The 19559-nt window shown below is 43.7% G+C and overlaps 1 protein-coding gene across 4 annotated transcripts; it reads right to left on the bottom strand.

The window, feature by feature from the left end:
* Positions 1–285: 285 nt before the first annotated feature.
* Positions 286–13721, bottom strand: kaznb (kazrin, periplakin interacting protein b). Of its 4 annotated transcripts, none has more exons than XM_061220221.1 (9): positions 13089–13721; positions 9661–9837; positions 5921–6057; positions 5195–5365; positions 4054–4219; positions 3474–3607; positions 3158–3255; positions 2025–2079; positions 286–1020 (listed from the first exon to the last, which is right to left on the bottom strand). In XM_061220221.1, the coding sequence occupies exons 1-8, from the start codon at positions 13240–13242 to the stop codon at positions 2043–2045; spliced, it is 1074 nt and encodes a 357-aa protein (XP_061076205.1). In that variant the 5' UTR covers positions 13243–13721; the 3' UTR covers positions 286–1020; positions 2025–2042. The 4 variants fall into 4 exon arrangements, 2 of the variants coding, with proteins under 2 accessions (XP_061076205.1, XP_061076204.1); XM_061220220.1 differs by having other exon boundaries at positions 3144–3255; XR_009704837.1 differs by having other exon boundaries at positions 953–1020; positions 3446–3607.
* Between the last annotated feature and the right edge of the window lie 5838 nt (positions 13722–19559).

Genomic DNA, 19559 nt, shown 5'->3' on the forward strand with positions numbered 1-19559 from the left:
AAAGTATTTAAAAAATGTTTTTGAGGAAACCGAAAGAACATAAATATTAACATTCAAATGTACGGCACCATACATATAAGACTAGATGTGTCCTTCTTTCCACAGTCCACTAATGATGAGACAACCAGCACAAAAAACACAGTTATGTAGCTTTAACAGAGATATGAGCGAAGTCTCATATAGTGATATAAGTCTATATACTGTATGGCCATGCATACAGGTGCACATATGACATCTGCAGAGTCATTGACAACAAATACGCTTAATGACAGAAATCCACAGCAGTATGTTTACATACTTTATTAATATGAAAATCTATTTCAGCAGACCATTCTGCCTAATTTTATAGCACATATTATATTATATCATATTATAGCATATATATTATAGCATATATGTAATTATTCTGATAAATACAACATTTTACCTTTTGTGGATTCCTCTGATTAATACATCCTTTTTATTCACAAGACACAACACAAAATATTCAATTTTTCGATGCTAATAGCAGTTTTCTTTTTTTAAATTCAGAATTCATATACAATTATGTTTTTATCCCCAAAGCTTTTATATAGCCTACTTGCCATGCATAACCAATGACAAACTCTGATCAGGCACTATTGAACTGGCCAAGCAACAATCCTTTACAAAATACACCAATGCACTATCAGCACTTTTATATAAAAGCCATATAAAATCTAGAGACAAACCATATCAATTATGTATAGAGGGCCAGTGAAATCATTGCACAAGCTCCATCGCCATATCTCAGAAAATGTCCTTACTGTTTTTTTTATACACACATGCTTACTCCTAATTATTCCGGTGATTAGCCAGTTCTCTCATCTCATCTGGGTTAATTATTTTCTGCAGGGGATTATCTTGGATTATGAAGACTAACTCAGTTCCAGGATCACTTCGCTCTAAAGTCAGGCCATTAAATCTGGGCTTAGAAATGTCAAAGCGCATTAATGATCACAGTCAGTGCTCCTGGAGAGGTCATCTTTGTGGAAGCAAAGCCTGCAGGGACAGAAAACAGACTGGTTTGCACAGTTATAATGCATTGGTCTGTACAATTTATAATAACGACGAGGCTCTAGCAATCAGGGCATTCTTAAGCGGGCGGAAAGTATAGATTGGGTGTGAGAACTAAACCCTGCAGTGCCGTGATTTTAATGAATCACTAAAAGGCCAGGCTCTTCGGCAAAGTGAAATATCATTCACTGAGGCTCTTGCTATTGGTACTACCCACCCTACCAACCAGACACAGCATTTATTGGAACACATTAAGCACACAACTGGCAAAGGACAATCGGATTGGTAAATGAAGGTTAGTACAGGAGTCAAAACACGTTAGAATCAGAAAATATTTAACAGAAGGAAATCACTGTAGCTTAGCTGTTATCCCATTTCCAATTCATGTGGATCTTGTCAGATGTCTGATTGGCTTACTTTACATTACATTAAAATTATTGGCATCTGGCAGACGCTCTTATCCAGAGCGACGAACAGTTGATTAGACTAAGCAGGAGACAATCCTCCCCTGGCTTTGCTCAAGGGCCCAACGGCTGTGCGGATCTTATTGTGGCTACACTGGGATTCGAACCACCGACCTTGCGGGTCCCAGTCATGTACCTTACCCACTTACGCTACAGGCCACCATGTACACAAAGGTACACACACATCCTCACCACAAGCCTACACAAACCTTCTGAGTGACCCCATTGCTAACACTTATACCTTAACCTGATTGTTCCCCAGTTAAATCACCCTTCACCAATTCTTATGCAATATTCTCAAGGTGATTAGTAAGAGAGCTTTAGTATGTCACCTTGATGTAGTTAGTATTTCAGACAGTCCAGAATGTTTACAGATTGTCCAAGGGCCCACCGTCAAAGGTAGGAACATTAATTTATATGTCTTCCATAGCACTATGGTCACTGCATACATTGAGGGTCTGGCCTTCTGTGTGTCTTTGTTGTATCTGTGTGCAATAGATTGTTATTATTATGCGTTGCACCCACCTGAGCTGTTGTGTGATATCATGACCAGCAGATGGCAGTGTAGCAGCTTTTGAACCTTTTCAGCAGCAGGACAGTGTAACCAAACAATCATTTTAGAGCAGGGCAGATATGGAAACCCTAAAATATACATATCTCCTGAGAATTTTTAAAGTCAAGTCAACAGAAAGGCATAAAGACATGTTAATATAAGAAGCAACACGCGCTACAGTACTAACTGGAAACATTGTGTGGAGACTAATTGTGTAGTCATACTGACCATTAATAATAGGAATACATGATGGTGATACAACAGGTCATTCAGTCCATCTACATTTTCATAAACAAGAAGTAAACCAATGATATGTGTTGGGATTAATATACTATTATTCTATTTTCTGACATGTATGCAAGCATTTTCTCTCTCTCTCTCTCATACACACACTCACACACATGCACGCACGCACGCATACGCACACACACTCACACGCACGCACACGCACACGCACACGCACACGCACGCGTACGCACACGCACACGCACACGCACACGCACACACACCCGCTCTACCACACACACACGCACACACCCGCTCTGCCACACGCACACACACACACACGCTCTACCACACACACACACGCACACACGCACACACACACGCTCTACCACACGCACACACACACACACATGCACACACACGCTCTACCACACGCACACACGCACACACGCACACACACACGCTCTACCACATGCACACACACACACACATGCACACACACGCTCTACCACACGCACACACGCACACACACGCTCTACCACACGCACACACACACACACACACACACCCGCTCTACCACACGCACACACACACACACGTTCTACCACACACACACACACACACACACACACACACCCGCTCTACCACACGCACACACACACACACACGCTCTACCACACACATACACACACACACACATGCACACACCCGCTCTACCACACACACATGCACACACACACACACGCACACACACGCTCTACCACACACACACACACACACACACACACGCACTCCGTCTCCAGTCCTGGCCTCCCCTGTGCACAGTGTCACATGTCAGACGGTGGCAACAGGGCCGTGGAACAGACCTGGGTCCACAGACCTGTGCTGCTTCACCCGGGAGAAGACCCGAGACAGCGAGCCCAGACTCAGCACCTCCCTCTTCTTCTTACACTTCTGCTCCTCCAGCTCCTCCACCGACTGAGAGACACAGAGCCAGAGTGTGAGAGAGGAAACACATTTCTGCAGTCTCAGCACTAATTCATTTAAGTGTAATTTAATGTTACGTGAGAGGGGGAGAGAGAGACAGCAGCAGACAGACAGAGAGAGAGAGCGCGAGAGAGAGAGAGAGAGACAGCGGAAGGGATAATTGTTAAAGAGCGGTGATTACTTGCAGGGTGGCCGCGGGCAGCTCTTACATTGCAGGGGGAGTGTGTCCTGTGGTGGGGGGAGCTGGTGTCGCTGGGGGAGGAGGACCGGTCGCCCTCAGTAGCAGAAGTGTCAGAAATGATGGATGATTGGCGCGAGTGGCATATGCTGTTCCTCACGATTGCTGAGAACAACAGGGTCACCGTTAGGGCCTCTCGATCCTGATATTCATCATCATCATCATCATCATTATTATTTCAGGCCCTACACACACTGGGCCCATATTACCCTGCCTTGCCCATGTTATGACAACTACACTAGCTTTGTCTCAAACCGCAGACTTCTGTGCTCCGTACTACCGTGTTCTCGAGTCCACACTTCGCCTGGAGCATGAAAGCACGGGAGTTCGGAATTAGTGGGACGCACTTTGTGGCTACATCTGACAGCTACTGATTTGCGCGTGTTTGTATGAGAATTATGGGATTCAGTTTCAGACAGATTTAGTCCTTGACTAAATTCAATTTTGAATAGAGATTCTCCACAGAAAATTAACTCCGAGATAAGCTTATTCTGCGTCTGTGAAACCAGCCCATAGTGTGTGTGTGTGTGTGTGTGTGTGTGCACGGATACCTTGCCCATGGCAAAGGGTCAGCTGACTCTGTCTAATGGCGGCAGTGAGGGGCAGTTCTGCCTGTTTCGTCCATTCCTGGTTTCCTGGGGCAACAAGTTCAGTGGGTGTGGCCAGGGAATGGCGCTTGGGAACATCCTTAGTGAGGTTTGACAGGGACTGCTTTGCCTGAGAAGAACATCAATCATTACATTACATTATTGGCATTTGGCAGACGCTCTTATCCAGAGCGACGTACAGTTGATTATATTAAGCAGGAGACAATCCTCCCCTCGAGCAATGCAGGGTAAAGGGCCTTGCTCAAGGGCCCAAAGGCTGTACGGATCTTATGTGGCAACACCGGGATTAGAACCACCTACCTTGCGTGTCCCAGTCATTTAGCTTAATTGTGTGTTTGTACAGGCGTGTGTGGATGTGTGTGTTTGTGTGTATGTACAGGCGTGTGTGTGTTGGTGTGTGAGTTTGTGTGTATGTACAGGCATGTGTGTGTGGGTGTGTGTGTTTGTGTGTATGTACAGGTGTGTTTGTGTGGGTGTGTGTGTTTGTGTGTACAGGCATGTGTGTGTGTGGGTGTGTGTGTTTGTGTGTATGTACAGGCGTGTGTGGATGTGTGTGTGTGTATGTACAGGCATGTGTGTGTGTGTTTGTGTGTATGTACAGGTGTGTGTGGATGTGTGTGTTTGTGTGTATGTACAAGCGTTGTGTGTGTGTTTGTGTGTACAAGTGTGTGTGTGTGGGTGTGTGTGTTTGTGTGTATGTACAGGTGTGTGTGGATGTGTGTGTTTGTGTGTATGTACAGGTATGTGTGTGTGTGGGTGTGTTTGTGTGTATGTACAAGCGTGTGTGTGTGGGTGTGTGTGTTTGTGTGTATGTACAAGCGTTGTGTGTGTGTTTGTGTGTACAAGTGTGTGTGTGTGTGTGGGTGTGTGTGTTTGTGTGTATGTACAGGTGTGTGTGGATGTGTGTGTTTGTGTGTATGTACAGGTATGTGTGTGTGTGTGTGTGTTTGTGTGTATGTACAGGCATGTGTGTGTGTGGGTGTGTGTGTGTGTGTGTGTATGTACAGGCATGTGTGTGCGTTTGTGTGTACAGGTGTGTGTGTGGGTGTGTGTGTTTGTGTGTATGTACAGACATGTAACTCACAATGCTGAGTTCAGCCTCCAGCTCCTTGCTCTTCTTTTCTCTCAGCTGAAGCTTGGAGTGCAGGATATTGGCACAGTCTATTGCTTCTTTACTCTCCCTCTTTAGTTCCCACTTCTCTCTCTCCAGTAGGTCCTTCTCCTTTGCCAACATCTTCACAGCATCCTCACTCTCCTGTATAGACACACACACACACACACACACAAACATCTCCACTACAGTTGACTGTAGGCTTTGTGATAGCTGTGTGATTAGTGATGGTCAGTTAGCTGTGTGATTACTGATGGTCAGTTAGCTGTGTGATTAGTGATGGTCAGTTAGCTGTGTGATTAGTGATGGTCAGTTAGCTGTGTGATTAGTGATGGTCAGTTAGCTGTGTGATTAGTGATGGTCAGTTAGCTGTGTGATTAGTGATGGTCAGTTAGCTGTGTGATTAGTGATGGTCAGTTAGCTGTGTGATTAGTGATGGTCAGTTAGCTGTGTGATTAGTGATGGTCAGTTAGCTGTGTGATTACTGATGGTCAGTTAGCTGTGTGATTACTGATGGTCAGTTAGCTGTGTGATTAGTGATGGTCAGTTAGCTGTGTGATTAGTGATGGTCAGTTAGCTGTGTGATTAGTGATGGTCAGTTAGCTGTGTGATTACTGATGGTCAGTTAGCTGTGTGATTACTGATGCTCAGTTGGTTGTGGCTTAATGAAATGAGTGTTGAGTAGGTGAAATCTATGACCTTCCTGTGCTGCTCATAATTGCGGATAAAGTCTCTAAGCTGCTCCTCTCGGCTCTCCAGTGTGGCATACAGCTCCTGCATTTGCTTCTCCAAGTCTTCCTTCTCCATTTTCAATCGCTTCCGGTCAGCCTTCATTGCTGTGGAAAAAAATACACAATCAAACTGCTCCAGATATACCAGGGGGCATTGGCCATATTTGCTGAGTCATCTTAACTACAAACCATAGGAACAGAGCATGCTTTTTCATGAATGATATTTGTTATCGGGGTGATTCTGCTATAGCGGGAATAATTGGCTATGCAAAAAAATGAAACCAATTGAAACACTAGTCTATTAGTCTCATTATGATCCAAAATTACAGTAACTGTATTAATAAACTAATTAATTGCCATATTCTTTTTTCATATTTTCAGTAGAAAATGTCATTCTTATCATATCCTTAAACGTCTAATTTTATTGGATACAATTACAAATACAGTGGATTTCATTGTAAAAACAGTTCATAGTACTTAAACAAGTACTTTCTGAAATAATACATAAATAAGACATAAATCATAATTTCCTTAACCGAGAAACAAGGTCTGTGGCAGGAATGACATTGTATGTTGGTAATGACAGTGTGTGCCTTATTTTATTTGCAACCATGTTAACAGTAACTGCAATTCTTTTTAACATTCATAAGTTAAAAAAAAACAACAAAAAAAAACCGAACTGAACAGTGTCATGGGCAACATCCAGATTGCACAAGAGATTTTACAAAATAGATTAGCCAGATCTTGTCAGACCCCTAGAATGCTCAATGTTGCACCAACACAGAAAACAAAAGACCAATTAGAAATGACTGGGAGGTAGGGAGAGTTCGGGACATGAGCAGCCTGAAAAGGAAAGTCTTCAGTCTATGCTTAAAGGTGGTCAGAGTCTCTGCTGTTCTGACATCCATGGGAAGGTCATTCCACCACTGTGGGGCCAGAAGAAGAGTAACCAAAAAAAAAACCTGAGAGACCTTAATGCTACCTTCCCTTCAGATAGTGTGGTCATTTCGAGTGATGCATCCAGGCTTCCAAAATACATGAACCAGCAGTAACAATCTACCACTCTGAGTGAACAAACATCTGTCCAGACTTCAAATGTCTCTTCGTCACTGGATGGGGCTCAGGCACATGTCCAAGTATGTTCCCTGATTGATACCATATGATGTCATCTCTCATTTGTCAAAAGAATCTGTCAGGGCCAACCCATTCATTGTCTTGATGAGAGTACCATGCTCTGCATCAATATCAATTATTTTATTTTATTTGTTTAAAATAGGGACACAACTGGTGAGTATATCTAGTCTATTCTTTTCCACCACATCCTTTCTGTTGCTTGATTTACACTAAATATACCAAATGAAAGTAACTTTTAAAAAATTGAATGTAATCAGAGTCCATTTGGAAATAACAGACAATACAAATATTCAGTACCTAGGTGATTTAACTTGATTTATCCACTTTTAGGACATCACTTCAAGAATCTTTATCATCCTCAGACATGTGCTTATTTGTAACTGTATGTTTCCATGGTAGCCAAGTAACTTTTAAATTGAAAATACTTTATTTATAAGCATTGATCCTGTTGTGATGGGAATGACACCACTGGCATGGAACAAGTATATTATTTTACTTAAATACATCATTTGTTTTTTAACTGTTCATGTATTGTCATTAAAATACACAGTGAAAGATCAAAACTCTGGGCTTTAGACAGCAAAAAACAACAAGTTTAGGGAGTAAAATGAATCGAAAAAAGGACTTAATGTTCACTGTTGAAAGCTCTTCAAATGAAATAACGAACAGGAAATGTATGCAACAGACATGAAGGTTCCTGTATTTGCATAGTCACCCATAGAGTGAATTCCACTCCACCTCAGGATCTGTGGTAACTTAACTCCCTGTTCAGGGACTGAGCCTCCCTTCATGCAAACATTTCCCTACTTCTCTTAAGGTTAATGAACAGCCGTATTCATACTTGACCTAAAGTAAACTACCCCATAAACCAATGGAGGTGATTAGTTGTTGCTTGCTACCAATCCCTGAGGAGGTGAGAGGCGATCCTAAAGCTGTGTTATTATTGCTGGCTTCTCTCCACTTTGACCCTTCTCAAGCCTGACCTTATCAGCCATTTTTAGAGAGCAAGAAATTCCTGCAAAACTGCACAGCTCAGTGTCCTTCTGAAACAGTAAACCAGAGGTTTCAGACTTTCCATTCCTTGAGGGCCAGTGTGTAAGCTGTTTTTTTCCACCAGTCACTCTAACTCAATTAGAAAAATTAGCTGTGCACACCTAAGCTAGTTCACTCGTGATATGACAGCGGTATATATTTAATATAGGGACACAAGAGCACTGTCTTCAGATGTTATTCGTCAGTTTATGGATACATGTCAATATTATTATTATTATTATTATTATTATTATTATTAAGCCTCTTCCACAGGGGGTGGCTTATAGCAGTTGTTGGGATTGTTTGTCCACCCACTTGTCAAAAATCACTCTCAGAATGTAATTTTTTATCTTTTTCTTTTCTTCTGGCCAGTTCATTAAATTTTGTGGCTGCAGAATCTCAGGAAAGCCCTGGAACTAGTCCTTGTACATCAGAGATGTATTTTTACTGAAGTTGTGCAACATCTATTTGTTTTGTGACCTTAACCTACTTTTCATCCGGTAGAGTGGCCATTTTGGAAAGTACATTTTTGCTGATAACTCAAGAACTACTGTATGTCCGATCGGGACAAGCAAAGTATCAATTTGAAGCTTAACTTGGGGCACATGTTTCTCAAATGACAACTATGTAGGTCAGAGGTCAAGGTCAAAGTCAAGGTCAAGGTCATATGGCCAATTGAAAAAGGGGTGCAAGAAAAAATTGAACTTTTTTTGGCCTAATATTGTCTATACCGTATGTCGTTGTTCATCAGAGATGCATATTTACTGAAGTTGTGCAACATCTATTTGTTTTATGGGAAATGGTAAATGGCAGGCATTTATATAGCGCCTTTATCCAAAGCGCTGTACAATTGATGCTTCTCCATTCACCCATTCATACACAAACTCACACACTGACGGCGATTGGCTGCCATGCAAGGCCCCGACCAGCTCGTCAGGAGCATTTAGGGGTTAGGTGTCTTGCTCAGCGACACTTCGACACAGCCCAGGCGGGGGATCGAACTGGCAACCTTCCGACTGCCAGACGACTGCTCTTACTGCCTGAGCCATGTCGCCCCATTATGACCTTAACCTACTTTTTGTCTGATAGGGCGGCCATCTTAGAAAAAAAGTTTTTTCTGATAACTTAAGAACTATATATCCGATTTGGACGAACAAAGTACTTGAAGCTTGACACTGGGCACACATATCTCACATGAAAACTATAACGGTCAGAGGTAAAGGGCATATGGCCAACTGAAAAAGAGATGCGACAGAAATGTACACTTTTTTGGGATAGAAATACAATTGTCTATACATTCATGGTTTGCACTAAAACTACGCCATAGTGCAATTAGGTGAAATACATACAGCCCAGTTATATTTAATCTGGACATGAACATACTTTCAAGATGGATTTCAATTTAACAGCCTAGCATAATTTACCAATTTCAGTGTCCTCTCAGTGTTATTATTATTATTATTATTATTATTATCATTAAGGCTGTAGATGGCATGTGGGTTGGGTTGGCGGGCAGAGACTCTGGTGTTCAAGGGCTCTGACCTTGTAAGGCCTCCTTCGCACGGCACAGTTCTTGGTCTCTCTGGGTCAGCTGCTCCCAAAGCTTGGTGACGGAGACCTCCTCAGCGCCCCCCACAGGAGACTTGTCCGTGTCCGTCGTCTGATTCAGCAGCAGCAGCTCCTCCTGCACCTCCTCCCATGCCTCCTCCCACGGGGGGTCTGCACAGAGACAGGCAGCTCAGGGACCCTACAGGCACGAGCGTTTGTTTGCAGCAAAGACACGCTCGCTGGAAACAGCAATCAGTCGGCGCTCAATAGACAAGGGTTAACTCTCATTTTGAAAGCTTTTGCTGGACTGATATGACCTTCACAATGCTTCACTAATCTGCTGAGCTGTCCTTCTGTGCGACTCGCTCTCTAAATCTCATCATACATTTAGGTTTTTCCCCATCTCCTTTTCCTATCTACAGTTGCCTATGTAGCACACTCCCTGAACAGAAGAGTCTCCATATATATGCCAGCTATTGTGAAATTTGCATTTGTCTGCCCACCGACTGCACCTGCTCCACATGCGTTGTTAGGAATTGTTAGATATTTCTCACTCTGTTGCCATGGAAGCTTCTGGCTTCATTCACTTCATTGACTGGTATATCCAGGGTGTAAAGCTCCCCTTAGCCCTCGCTGAAATACTCTCCTGAAGCTTTCAGACACCCACTATGCTAGACTGGCACAGGCACACACAGAACTACAGGGAAGGGACTAAGAGAGAGTGGGGAGGGGGAGGGATTGGATTTGCACACAGCCACACTCTGCAGGTCCCAGGAGGCACTGGGCTAGTTAAATGAGCTCTGAGGAGGGGTACGTCCGTTCTGCTGTATCGCTGAAAGGCTGTGAGCTGCCACTGACATTTCACAGCTGATGCGTCGTGACACTGAGAGTCTTCGACGTTCTATTCCAATCAACATGAGAGTCATTCATGAAGGACATTTGTATAAGATTCTTGAGCACGCCGCGATAAGATGTCGGAGCAGGTTTCACGATGCTGCAGTTCGTGCACAAGTGAGGATCTTTTTAGGTTTCGGGTTTTTAGGCTGATTTCTTGTGATATTTATTATACTTGTTTCATTTGCTGCCTGTGGGTGTGATTCTTCAGCAGGGGGTTGTGTTATGAACACTCAGTCACAATCTCCGCATTTTAAGCTTGTAAAAAAATTAGCATTCAGAATTCACATATTAAAATACAGTACAGACTATGGAAGACAGAACCCTTCAGGCCCTGAATGCCACATTGCCATGGCGATCACTGATCTGGCTACTAAATACACTCACTGAGCACTTTATTAGTAACACCTGTACACCTACTTATTCATGCGATTATCTAATCAGCCACTCGTGTGGCAGCTGTGCAGTGCAGAGTATGGGTCAGGAGCTTCAGTTAATGTTCACATCAACGATCAGAACGGGGAAAAAATGTGATCTAAGTGACTTTGATTATTGGTGCTAGACAGGGTGGTTTGAGTATCTTAGAAACAGCTGATCTCCAGGGATTTTCACGCATAACAGTCTCTAGAGTTCACTCAGAATGGTGTGAAAAACATTCAGTGAGTGGCAGTTCTGCAGGCAAAAACACGTTGTTAATGAGAGAGGTCAGAGGAGAAGGGCCGGACTGGTCAAAGCTGAAAGGAGGGTGACAGTAACACAAATTACCACGCATCACAACTGTGGTATGCAGAAGAGCATCTCTGAACACACAACGCGTGAATCCTCTAAGTGGATAGGCTACAGCAGCAGAAGTCAAATACCTAATAAAGTGCTCACTGAGTGTATATCACTGGCTGCCTGAGCCCTCACAAACCCCCTGCCTTAAGCAATGATCTCACCAGGTGTTTGTGTGAAAACTGATGCGGTTGTGGAGTACAAATCCAACCAACCTTCTGCCATTCATCCAAAGGCAGAGCACAGCAGTTGCTTAGCAACAGCTGCAAGGGAAACATTAGGTTTTGACCTGAATCCTTCTTCACCGGAGACCAACAGAAAATAAGTAAAATAAGTAAAAGTGAATTCCAAAGACCGTCACAGCAGATAAAATATGCGTAAAGCAGGAAAGAAACTCAAAATTGATATTTGTGAAGCTGTCCGCCGGACTGGGCGCTCATCCGCAGTAAAGCACGGGTCTGCAACAGAAAGTCCTGACCTGGAAATGTCTGCCGGACCTTTGATTCATGGACTGGAGGACAGCACTTAGTGATTACCGCACAGGACGTAAATCGAACAACTCGGGTAAATTAAATATCGAAATGATATATAGAATTAATATCAGCAAACTGATTATTTCCATAAAAGGTAGTCCAGTACAGGTGGGCCTTACATCCCCCCCACCCCCCCCCCCCCACCCCAACCCCACCCTCGCCCAAACACTGTGAGGTAAAACTCCAGACTGGGAGGATGGGATCTGTTTTTACATACGTGTGATGGGCATTCGTGAATACATTTTACAAGGCAACAGCTCTGAATGAAAATAAGTAGGAAATCAGTGCATGACTGCGATGACATCATCTCCCATTCACTGCAATGGTACACCCTCCTCCTGTAGGTCACACATGGTCTGTGAAACACAGCGTACACAAAGTCACCCACCAGGAACACGGGACACACTGGAGCTAAAGAGAAAAGCACAATGCACCTAATAAAGATGGCAGAGAGAGTTTAAGGGAAAAAAAATAAGGCTCTACTCATCCATGACCCCCCCCCCCCCCCCCAAATTCTCTTTAGCGCTCCTGGAAGCAGGGAAAGGACAGGGTGGCTCCTCTTTTCTCCTGCACCACGCTCCCCACTTCATCCCCATTTCACTACTGTACAACCCCCTTGCTGTGCCCTCTATGCCCCCACTACAGAACCTGGGTCTAATTACCCAGCACTGAAAGATGCTTGCACACGCATTGCACTTTCGTAGACACGTAAAAAAGAAACACACACACGCACACACATGCACACACGCACACACGCACACACGCACACACGCACACACGCACACACGCACACACACACACATACGCACATGCACACACACATGCACGCACACACACACACACGCGCACACACACACGCACACACACACATGCACACATGCACATGCACGCACACACACACACACACGCACACACACATATGCACGCGCACACACACGCACGCACACACACACACACACACACATGCACACACGCACACACACACATGCACGCACACACACGCACACACGCACACACATGAACGCACACACACGCACACACGCACACACACACATGCACACACGCACACACACACACACACACATGCACGCCCACACACACACATGCACGCCCACACATATGCACGCACACACACGCACACACGCACACACATGCATGCACACACACACACGCACACACACACACACACACACGCACACACACACAGGCACGTTTTCTCACCGTGCATGTTGTGCTGGCTGAGGTCTGTGGCGGGCACCTCGGCGGCCCCCGGGCCCGGGCGCTGTGCTGCATGGGTCCGCAGGATGGCCCCCTCATGGCTGCAGGACTGGCCGGCCCCGTCCGCGCACTCAGCGGGCTGTCCGTTATCATCCATCAGCGCGAGCTCCGTCCCCTGAGGATCCGATCCGCACAGAGCCGCATGCCGTCAGGGCTCCGCACAACAGCCTGAGCGCACCCCCCTCCCTCTCTTCTCTCTTTCTTCTTCTATCTCTTCATCGCCCGTGTAACTGCTCCACGCACATCACCGCCATCTGAGGACCAGCACTGTGTCTCGCTGTTGGATTACGCTACGCCGCGTGGTGGCGATTGTGTTTCCGTCAGAAGGTGAAATAGGGAGTGAAGTTAGACTGTCGGTGGAGTGCGCCTGCATGCGGGTGTGAGTGAGACTAGTGCGTGCGCGCGGGTGTGAGTGTGTGCGTGTGTGAGTGTGTGTGTGTGTGCGTGCGTGTGTGAGTGTGTGTGCGCATGTGTGCGTGTGCGTGTGTGTGTGTGTCTGTGTGTGTATGTGGCTCTGTGCGCATGAGATGGAGGAAGAGAGCAGGGGAGGCAGAGCTCTTACTATAATGATGCTCTACCAACGGCTCCGGCTCACAGAGGATGGGGACCCTTTTAAATGGGCCGTACCATCTGCAGCACAACAGAGGGGGGAAGGAGGAAGAAAAATAACGACGGAGCAAGGAGAGAGTGAGCAGCTTTTACAATGCGTACGGATTCACGGCGTCTCCCAGCTTTTCCCGAGAGCAGTTGGTTATGTGGGGTCAGTGAACCCTTTTTAATTACTGGAGAAGCGTGGTTTTCATCTCTGAACCATCGCACTTTGACAGTTTGTCTATGACATCTGTCCCTTTCACAAAGGTGTCTGAAGTGCTCTGAGCCCGTCTGCCTGCCTGCCTGCCTACCTCACACCACACAATACCTACTTGTGGACTGAACCATAGATTTAAGTGGTGCAATAAAATACTTTTTAAACAATCCCCTACCCCACCCCACCCCAACCTTTTTTTCCTTTTTAGCATCGGCAGTTTTGCCTGGCGAGTTAGTGGCATGCCACCCGATCACCAGGCCACTGAAACAGGATCCTGCGCTCTACTCCCATGCACCCGCCTAGTGGAGATTGGTGTGTCTCACTGGCATGGTCTCACAGGGTGTAACGTAGTGGTCAAGGTACATGACTTGGACACTCAAGGTCAGTGGTTTGATCCCCGGTGTAGCCGCAATAAGATCCGCACAGCCCTTGGACCCTTGAGCAAGGCCTGAAAACCCTCCATTGCTCCAGGGGAGGATTGTCTCCTGCTTAATCTAATCAACGGTACGTCACTCTGGATAAGAGCATCTGGCAAATGCCATTAATGTAATGTAATTAATGTCTGGTAGCTGATCATAATTGCTGATTACATAGCCAAAGCTTTCACATGCATCGGCCCCTGTCGGTGGTTGTGGTGCCCGCCTTCATTGTGTGAGCCATTTGAGAGCACGAAAAGCGAAATAAAATAAGTTCACAGTATACATACAAATGCAGTAAAGCAAAATCAAGAACAGTCCTGCTCATTTTATTGACAATGTTTCTGACATCAACCAATCAACAAATATTACCAGCACATTTTGGTGTTTATTTTAAATGTGAATAACAGAAACTTCCAGAAATTAAAGGCTTCTGTGACCCAAAAGAACAGGAGTGACCTTTTCTTATAAATGCATTAATTTCATACCTCAGGTTAAGTGGGAATGGAACAAAATGTGTATCAGCTCCAGGCCCTTTCCTGTGGGTCAGGAGTATAACATATAAAGATAAAAAAAATTTTCATGAGCAGTCCCTCCATTTTCTGCTTAAAAGTCTTTTACTGAGAGTGGATCTGAAGTGCATTTCCACAGAGAAGCAGAGGAGAGCAGAGATGCACTTATCTTTTCGCTTGCTTCCTGTTGTTTATCAGTTCAGTTTCAGGCAGCAAGAGGGGTTGTCATGACAACCTCGCTCAAACAATCTATATATCCTGTTGACTTCTTATCTGCTGGAAGGCCTGAGTGATAACACACACTATGGATCACACTAATCAGAGCCCCCACCATGCATCCATACACACACGAAAGACCAAAACACGTTTAAACCACGCAACAGCACCCCCTCAGACAAATTCTCACACTGCAGCTTCAGTGCCCCCTGCTGTGGCAAAATAGCATTGACATTCATTATGGAGAGCACCAGATGAGAAGTGGCTTGAGATTTGTGCATCACACAGTGCTCTGAGATAAGTGGCTATTGTCTCAACAGTGAGTTGACTAAAACGGACTGAAAAAGGAACAGACTTGTTTGAACAGAAGCTGTGAGCTTATGTTAATTCAACATGACACTCCGCAGATCCACAGTATTTGTGTAACCAGCTCCACAGGATAACTATACTGGTTCTAAACTATTGTTCCATTATTAAATGTGCAAATATGTTCCATAGAGTTATGTTCTAGAGAGCAGTTATTGCAATAGGAGAAGCAGAACTCAGAAAATATGATAGTGATTCATAGTTAAATGATAGCGATATCTCCTCAGGCTAGAGACGGGTATAATCTGAATGAACAAAGTCTCCGGCACACTGTCACTCAAAGTACTGCTGAACACTTCTTGCTTTCATTGTTTTAAGTCACACCATTCTGTGGAGAGAATGATACTTCAAACAGGTGGAACCTTTGGGAGGCTGCAGCTAGTCATTTTAACATTAGGTCAGGGGTGCTATGAACAGTTCACAGAAATTTGACTGAGACACAGCCTGTAGTCGCTTCTATTTCTAGTCTACTCTTCATCCTCACTGTGGGACCTTGTGCTAACGGATTCTCAGCAGACCTCTTTAGTCATGAGCTTTGAAGATCACTTCATCCCCATTCAATTATTTATGCTCTTCTTTGAAGCGGGTGACATTCAATTATTCAAATACTGCCATTAAGTGAAAGATACCTGCACATCTGTGGTGTTCCTGTTGAGCTCTCAGGAGAAAAAAGAGTTTCTTGTCCAACCAAGTCACCTCTGGTCAGCAGCTGGAAAGGCATCATCTGTGAGGGGAAGTGTCAGTAGGAGCAGGTCCACCAAAGGTCTCTAATTTGTGGAAAGTTTACAGCTGTAAAATAAAATGGTCATAAATAGACAGAATTGCATACAACTAAATATCTATGAGCTCCTATAGTTGGGATGTTTTGCATATAATATAAATACTGACCTTGATTTTATTTTATTTTTTACAGTTTTTTACAATACTAATGGCACTAATTTCAGAACCTTGGGGTCATTTTTCAAAACTGTAGACACAAAAGTCAATACAGATAATCAAAATAATTTTTCAATTGCTTGGATAGAACACATACACATAAACCAAAAACAATTTGTTTGCTGAACCAATTCACTTGTTCACAATGACAATGGCTTAACTTTCTAAATATTAGCATATTAGCTAATATTATAATTATAATATAATATTATAATATAATTAATACACACATTACATTTGAAAATATTGTCTTTTCATTCATTACGATACATCTGTCAATGAATGCAACTACTCAAAATGATAAGTAACTGCAATGTTACTCCTAAGGCAGTTTTATGGAAACTGATTACTGTAACAACATTCAATGGTTAGATCATGAATGTTTTATGATAAATAAATTCAATTCTATTGACACCAATTACTTTGGAACATGGTCAATTTTACCACATTATCATGGATGTAATATTTCATCCCCCTGGCACTGAAATGACTGATTGATTTTACATAGTGGTAGCATAGAAGTATTGTAAAAACAACTGGACAGTCAAGCTGTAGGTATCTTGTGTGTGGTTGACCTAAACAAATGTTCCTATAGTATTTAATGATAAATTAGTTATTTGAACCAATGATTTTGGAAGTGCAAGATTTCGCCAAAGATACGAATGCACCACTTTGAGTCTTGTGTCTAAGATTTTGAAAATTGAGCACAGCAATTGTGAGATTAGCGCCAAAGTGATTGTAAAAAATGTGTAAATGAAGGTATATTCAATGCAGTATCATCCTTCAACAGTCAACTGTTATACGGCAACAGACATTTTTTGGAAAGTATCTTCAGATATCTTCAGGCTATATCTGCTGCTTGTTAAATTAATTTCCATATTACCTACATTATTCTCAGCCCTGTTCAGCCAAAGATGAGTTCATGCAAGGAGACTACAGCATCAAAAATTCTAGGGTAACTTTTAAAGAAGCAATGGATTAAAGAATGAGGTCTGTAGAATATCCTAAAGATGCCTGCAAGGAGAGAACAATCTACTATATGTAGATACAAGACAAACTAATGCAGGGAAATATCTGTTTGAGAAGAACATTAAGACCATCAAATTTCCTATGAATACATGTAAATGTGCAAATGACAGCCCTCACAGCTTGCAGTGGGAATTAAGTCCTTATCAGTGCTGGTTTCCATGGTGATAGCTCCAGGGCGAACAGAGCACCTATAGTAGGGATCTGAAATTTTAAACCCTGGTGGCCCTGTTTTTGCTGCTTTTTGATGTGTTCATGCATTTCCTGCAAGTGCTTAAGTCGTTGATTGAAGGCAAGTTTCCAAGGTGTATATCCGCTGCTTGTTGAAAGGAAATTACAAAAACCTGCAGAGACTGTGGTCCTCCAAGACAAGAGTTTGAGACCCATGGCCTATAGCCTTGTGGTTGAGTTCTTCACAGTACAGCACTGGAGTACAGGGAGCATTAACAGGTCATTTATATCAGGACTGCCGTCACAATGCAGTTGTGAGCCATTAGAGCAATTGGACTTGGACTGCTGGGTTGCAGGTGGGTCACATGGTCTGGTACTGAATCCAGTCTGCATCAGTGCTGACTGTGGGCAGCTCTGTATGGTGCTGCGAACGGAAAGATTTCAGTCTCATTGCATACCACTAACCCCCTCTGGTCAATCAGGCACCCATAGTCTACCATCACGGTGAACTGAGGCAGCAGCCTGATATTGTGTGGAGAGCACTTTCCTATTTGATAATCAGTCAAGCAAGCAATGCATTCAATTTCACATTGAAAACTGAAATATAAATGCTTAAAACTAATGTGTCTCTAAGCTAATTTTTTTGTATCCCTCACACATTCACAGAACTCCCATAAATCAGGGGCTTTCACACTCACACCCCTGAGAGCCACTCTGGATGCTGTTTCTCTGCAACCTTCGAATAGTAATGACATGTTAATGGTTCTTAATTAATCACAAGGTCTACTGAAAGAGGATATTTTGGCCATTTTATCTCATGAATCCGATCATATAATTGCAAAGAATGGTGTCGAAGCCAGAAACTATGTAGAAATAGGTACTGAACACAGCTATAGAAGGGCTGCTAGACTGAAAACTAGCACTTAAGTTTTTCGACTGGTGACTACAGCCCTTGTCTTGTCATATTGGCCAATTTTTGTTTTACAGTAAAGCTGGTCGGCTTCAATCAGGAGCCAATGTCACAGAAACCCAACATATCCTCCTGATACTTTGCATTGTGAAAATGGTCCACCAGAGACAAGCAGTTTGGTGGCCCTAATTTTAGTTATTCTGGTGAGATTTGCCAGCATTGTCAATACAAAGAGACTGTGTATGAAGAAAAACATAAATCTGAAATCTAAATATAAAAAAAATAAAAAGATGGATTTCATTCGTTTTTTTTTTTTTTAAACCCTTGATTTACCTCTAAACATATGTTCTGAATTACTGTATTTTTGTTTCTCTTGAGATGTTCTTCACACATCATTCTAGAAATGATGTGAACGTCTAGAAAGGATAACTGTTGCCCCTATCCTGAGGGCTCTGGTGTTTATTCGGCCATTTTATGACACTCATGAAGACCTACCACTGCAGAGTGCACCGAGGCCACTGCACGATCACCCTCTCTACCCTGCCCACCTGCCCCTCACCTTGCGTGGCAACTTTCATTCCCATTAGGGCAGTTTTCTTATTGCTCATACAACTTTGTTACATGCACACTCGGGTAGTTTACAAGTTTAGTCCTTGATCGTTGCATGGGTATTTGTATTTGCAATGCAAGTCGCTCCGAAGTGTGTCCATTAAGCGCAAGCGAGACGGCTTTTAAAGGGGACTGAAGACCTCTACTGTCAAGTCTCCCCCGACTTGCCCCAATACTGTGGCAAATGCAGCCTCTCCTGGCAGGTCATTGTATGAGTCTTCGGATGGACATTTGCTCAGGTGGCAAGAGCAGTCGTCTGGCAGTCGGAGGGTTGCCGGTTCAATCCCGCCCTGGGTGTGTCGAAGTGTCCCTGAGCAAGACACCTAACCCCCAAATGCTCCTGAAAAGCTGGTTAGCAGCCAACACTGTTAGTGTGTGAGTGTGTGTATGAATGGGTAAATGAGAAGCATCAATTGCACAGCACTTTTGATAAAGGCGTGATAT

The sequence above is a fragment of the Conger conger genome, chromosome 14, assembly GCF_963514075.1.
Source record: "Conger conger chromosome 14, fConCon1.1, whole genome shotgun sequence".
In the NCBI taxonomy this organism is placed as follows: domain Eukaryota; kingdom Metazoa; phylum Chordata; class Actinopteri; order Anguilliformes; family Congridae; genus Conger; species Conger conger.

What these genes read in the sequence shown, in the direction of transcription:
- kaznb (XM_061220220.1), bottom strand. Translation starts at nt 13,242, where the DNA reads ATGGATGATAACGGACAGCCCGCTGAGTGCGCGGACGGGGCCGGCCAG. An exon ending in CAGCCAGCACAACATGCACG is followed by an intron (nt 9,838 to 13,088) that starts GTGAGAAAACGT and finishes GTCTCTGTGCAG; the next exon opens with ACCCCCCGTGGGAGGAGGCA. An exon ending in TGCGAAGGAGGCCTTACAAG is followed by an intron (nt 6,058 to 9,660) that starts GTCAGAGCCCTT and finishes TTTTTTCCACAG; the next exon opens with CAATGAAGGCTGACCGGAAG.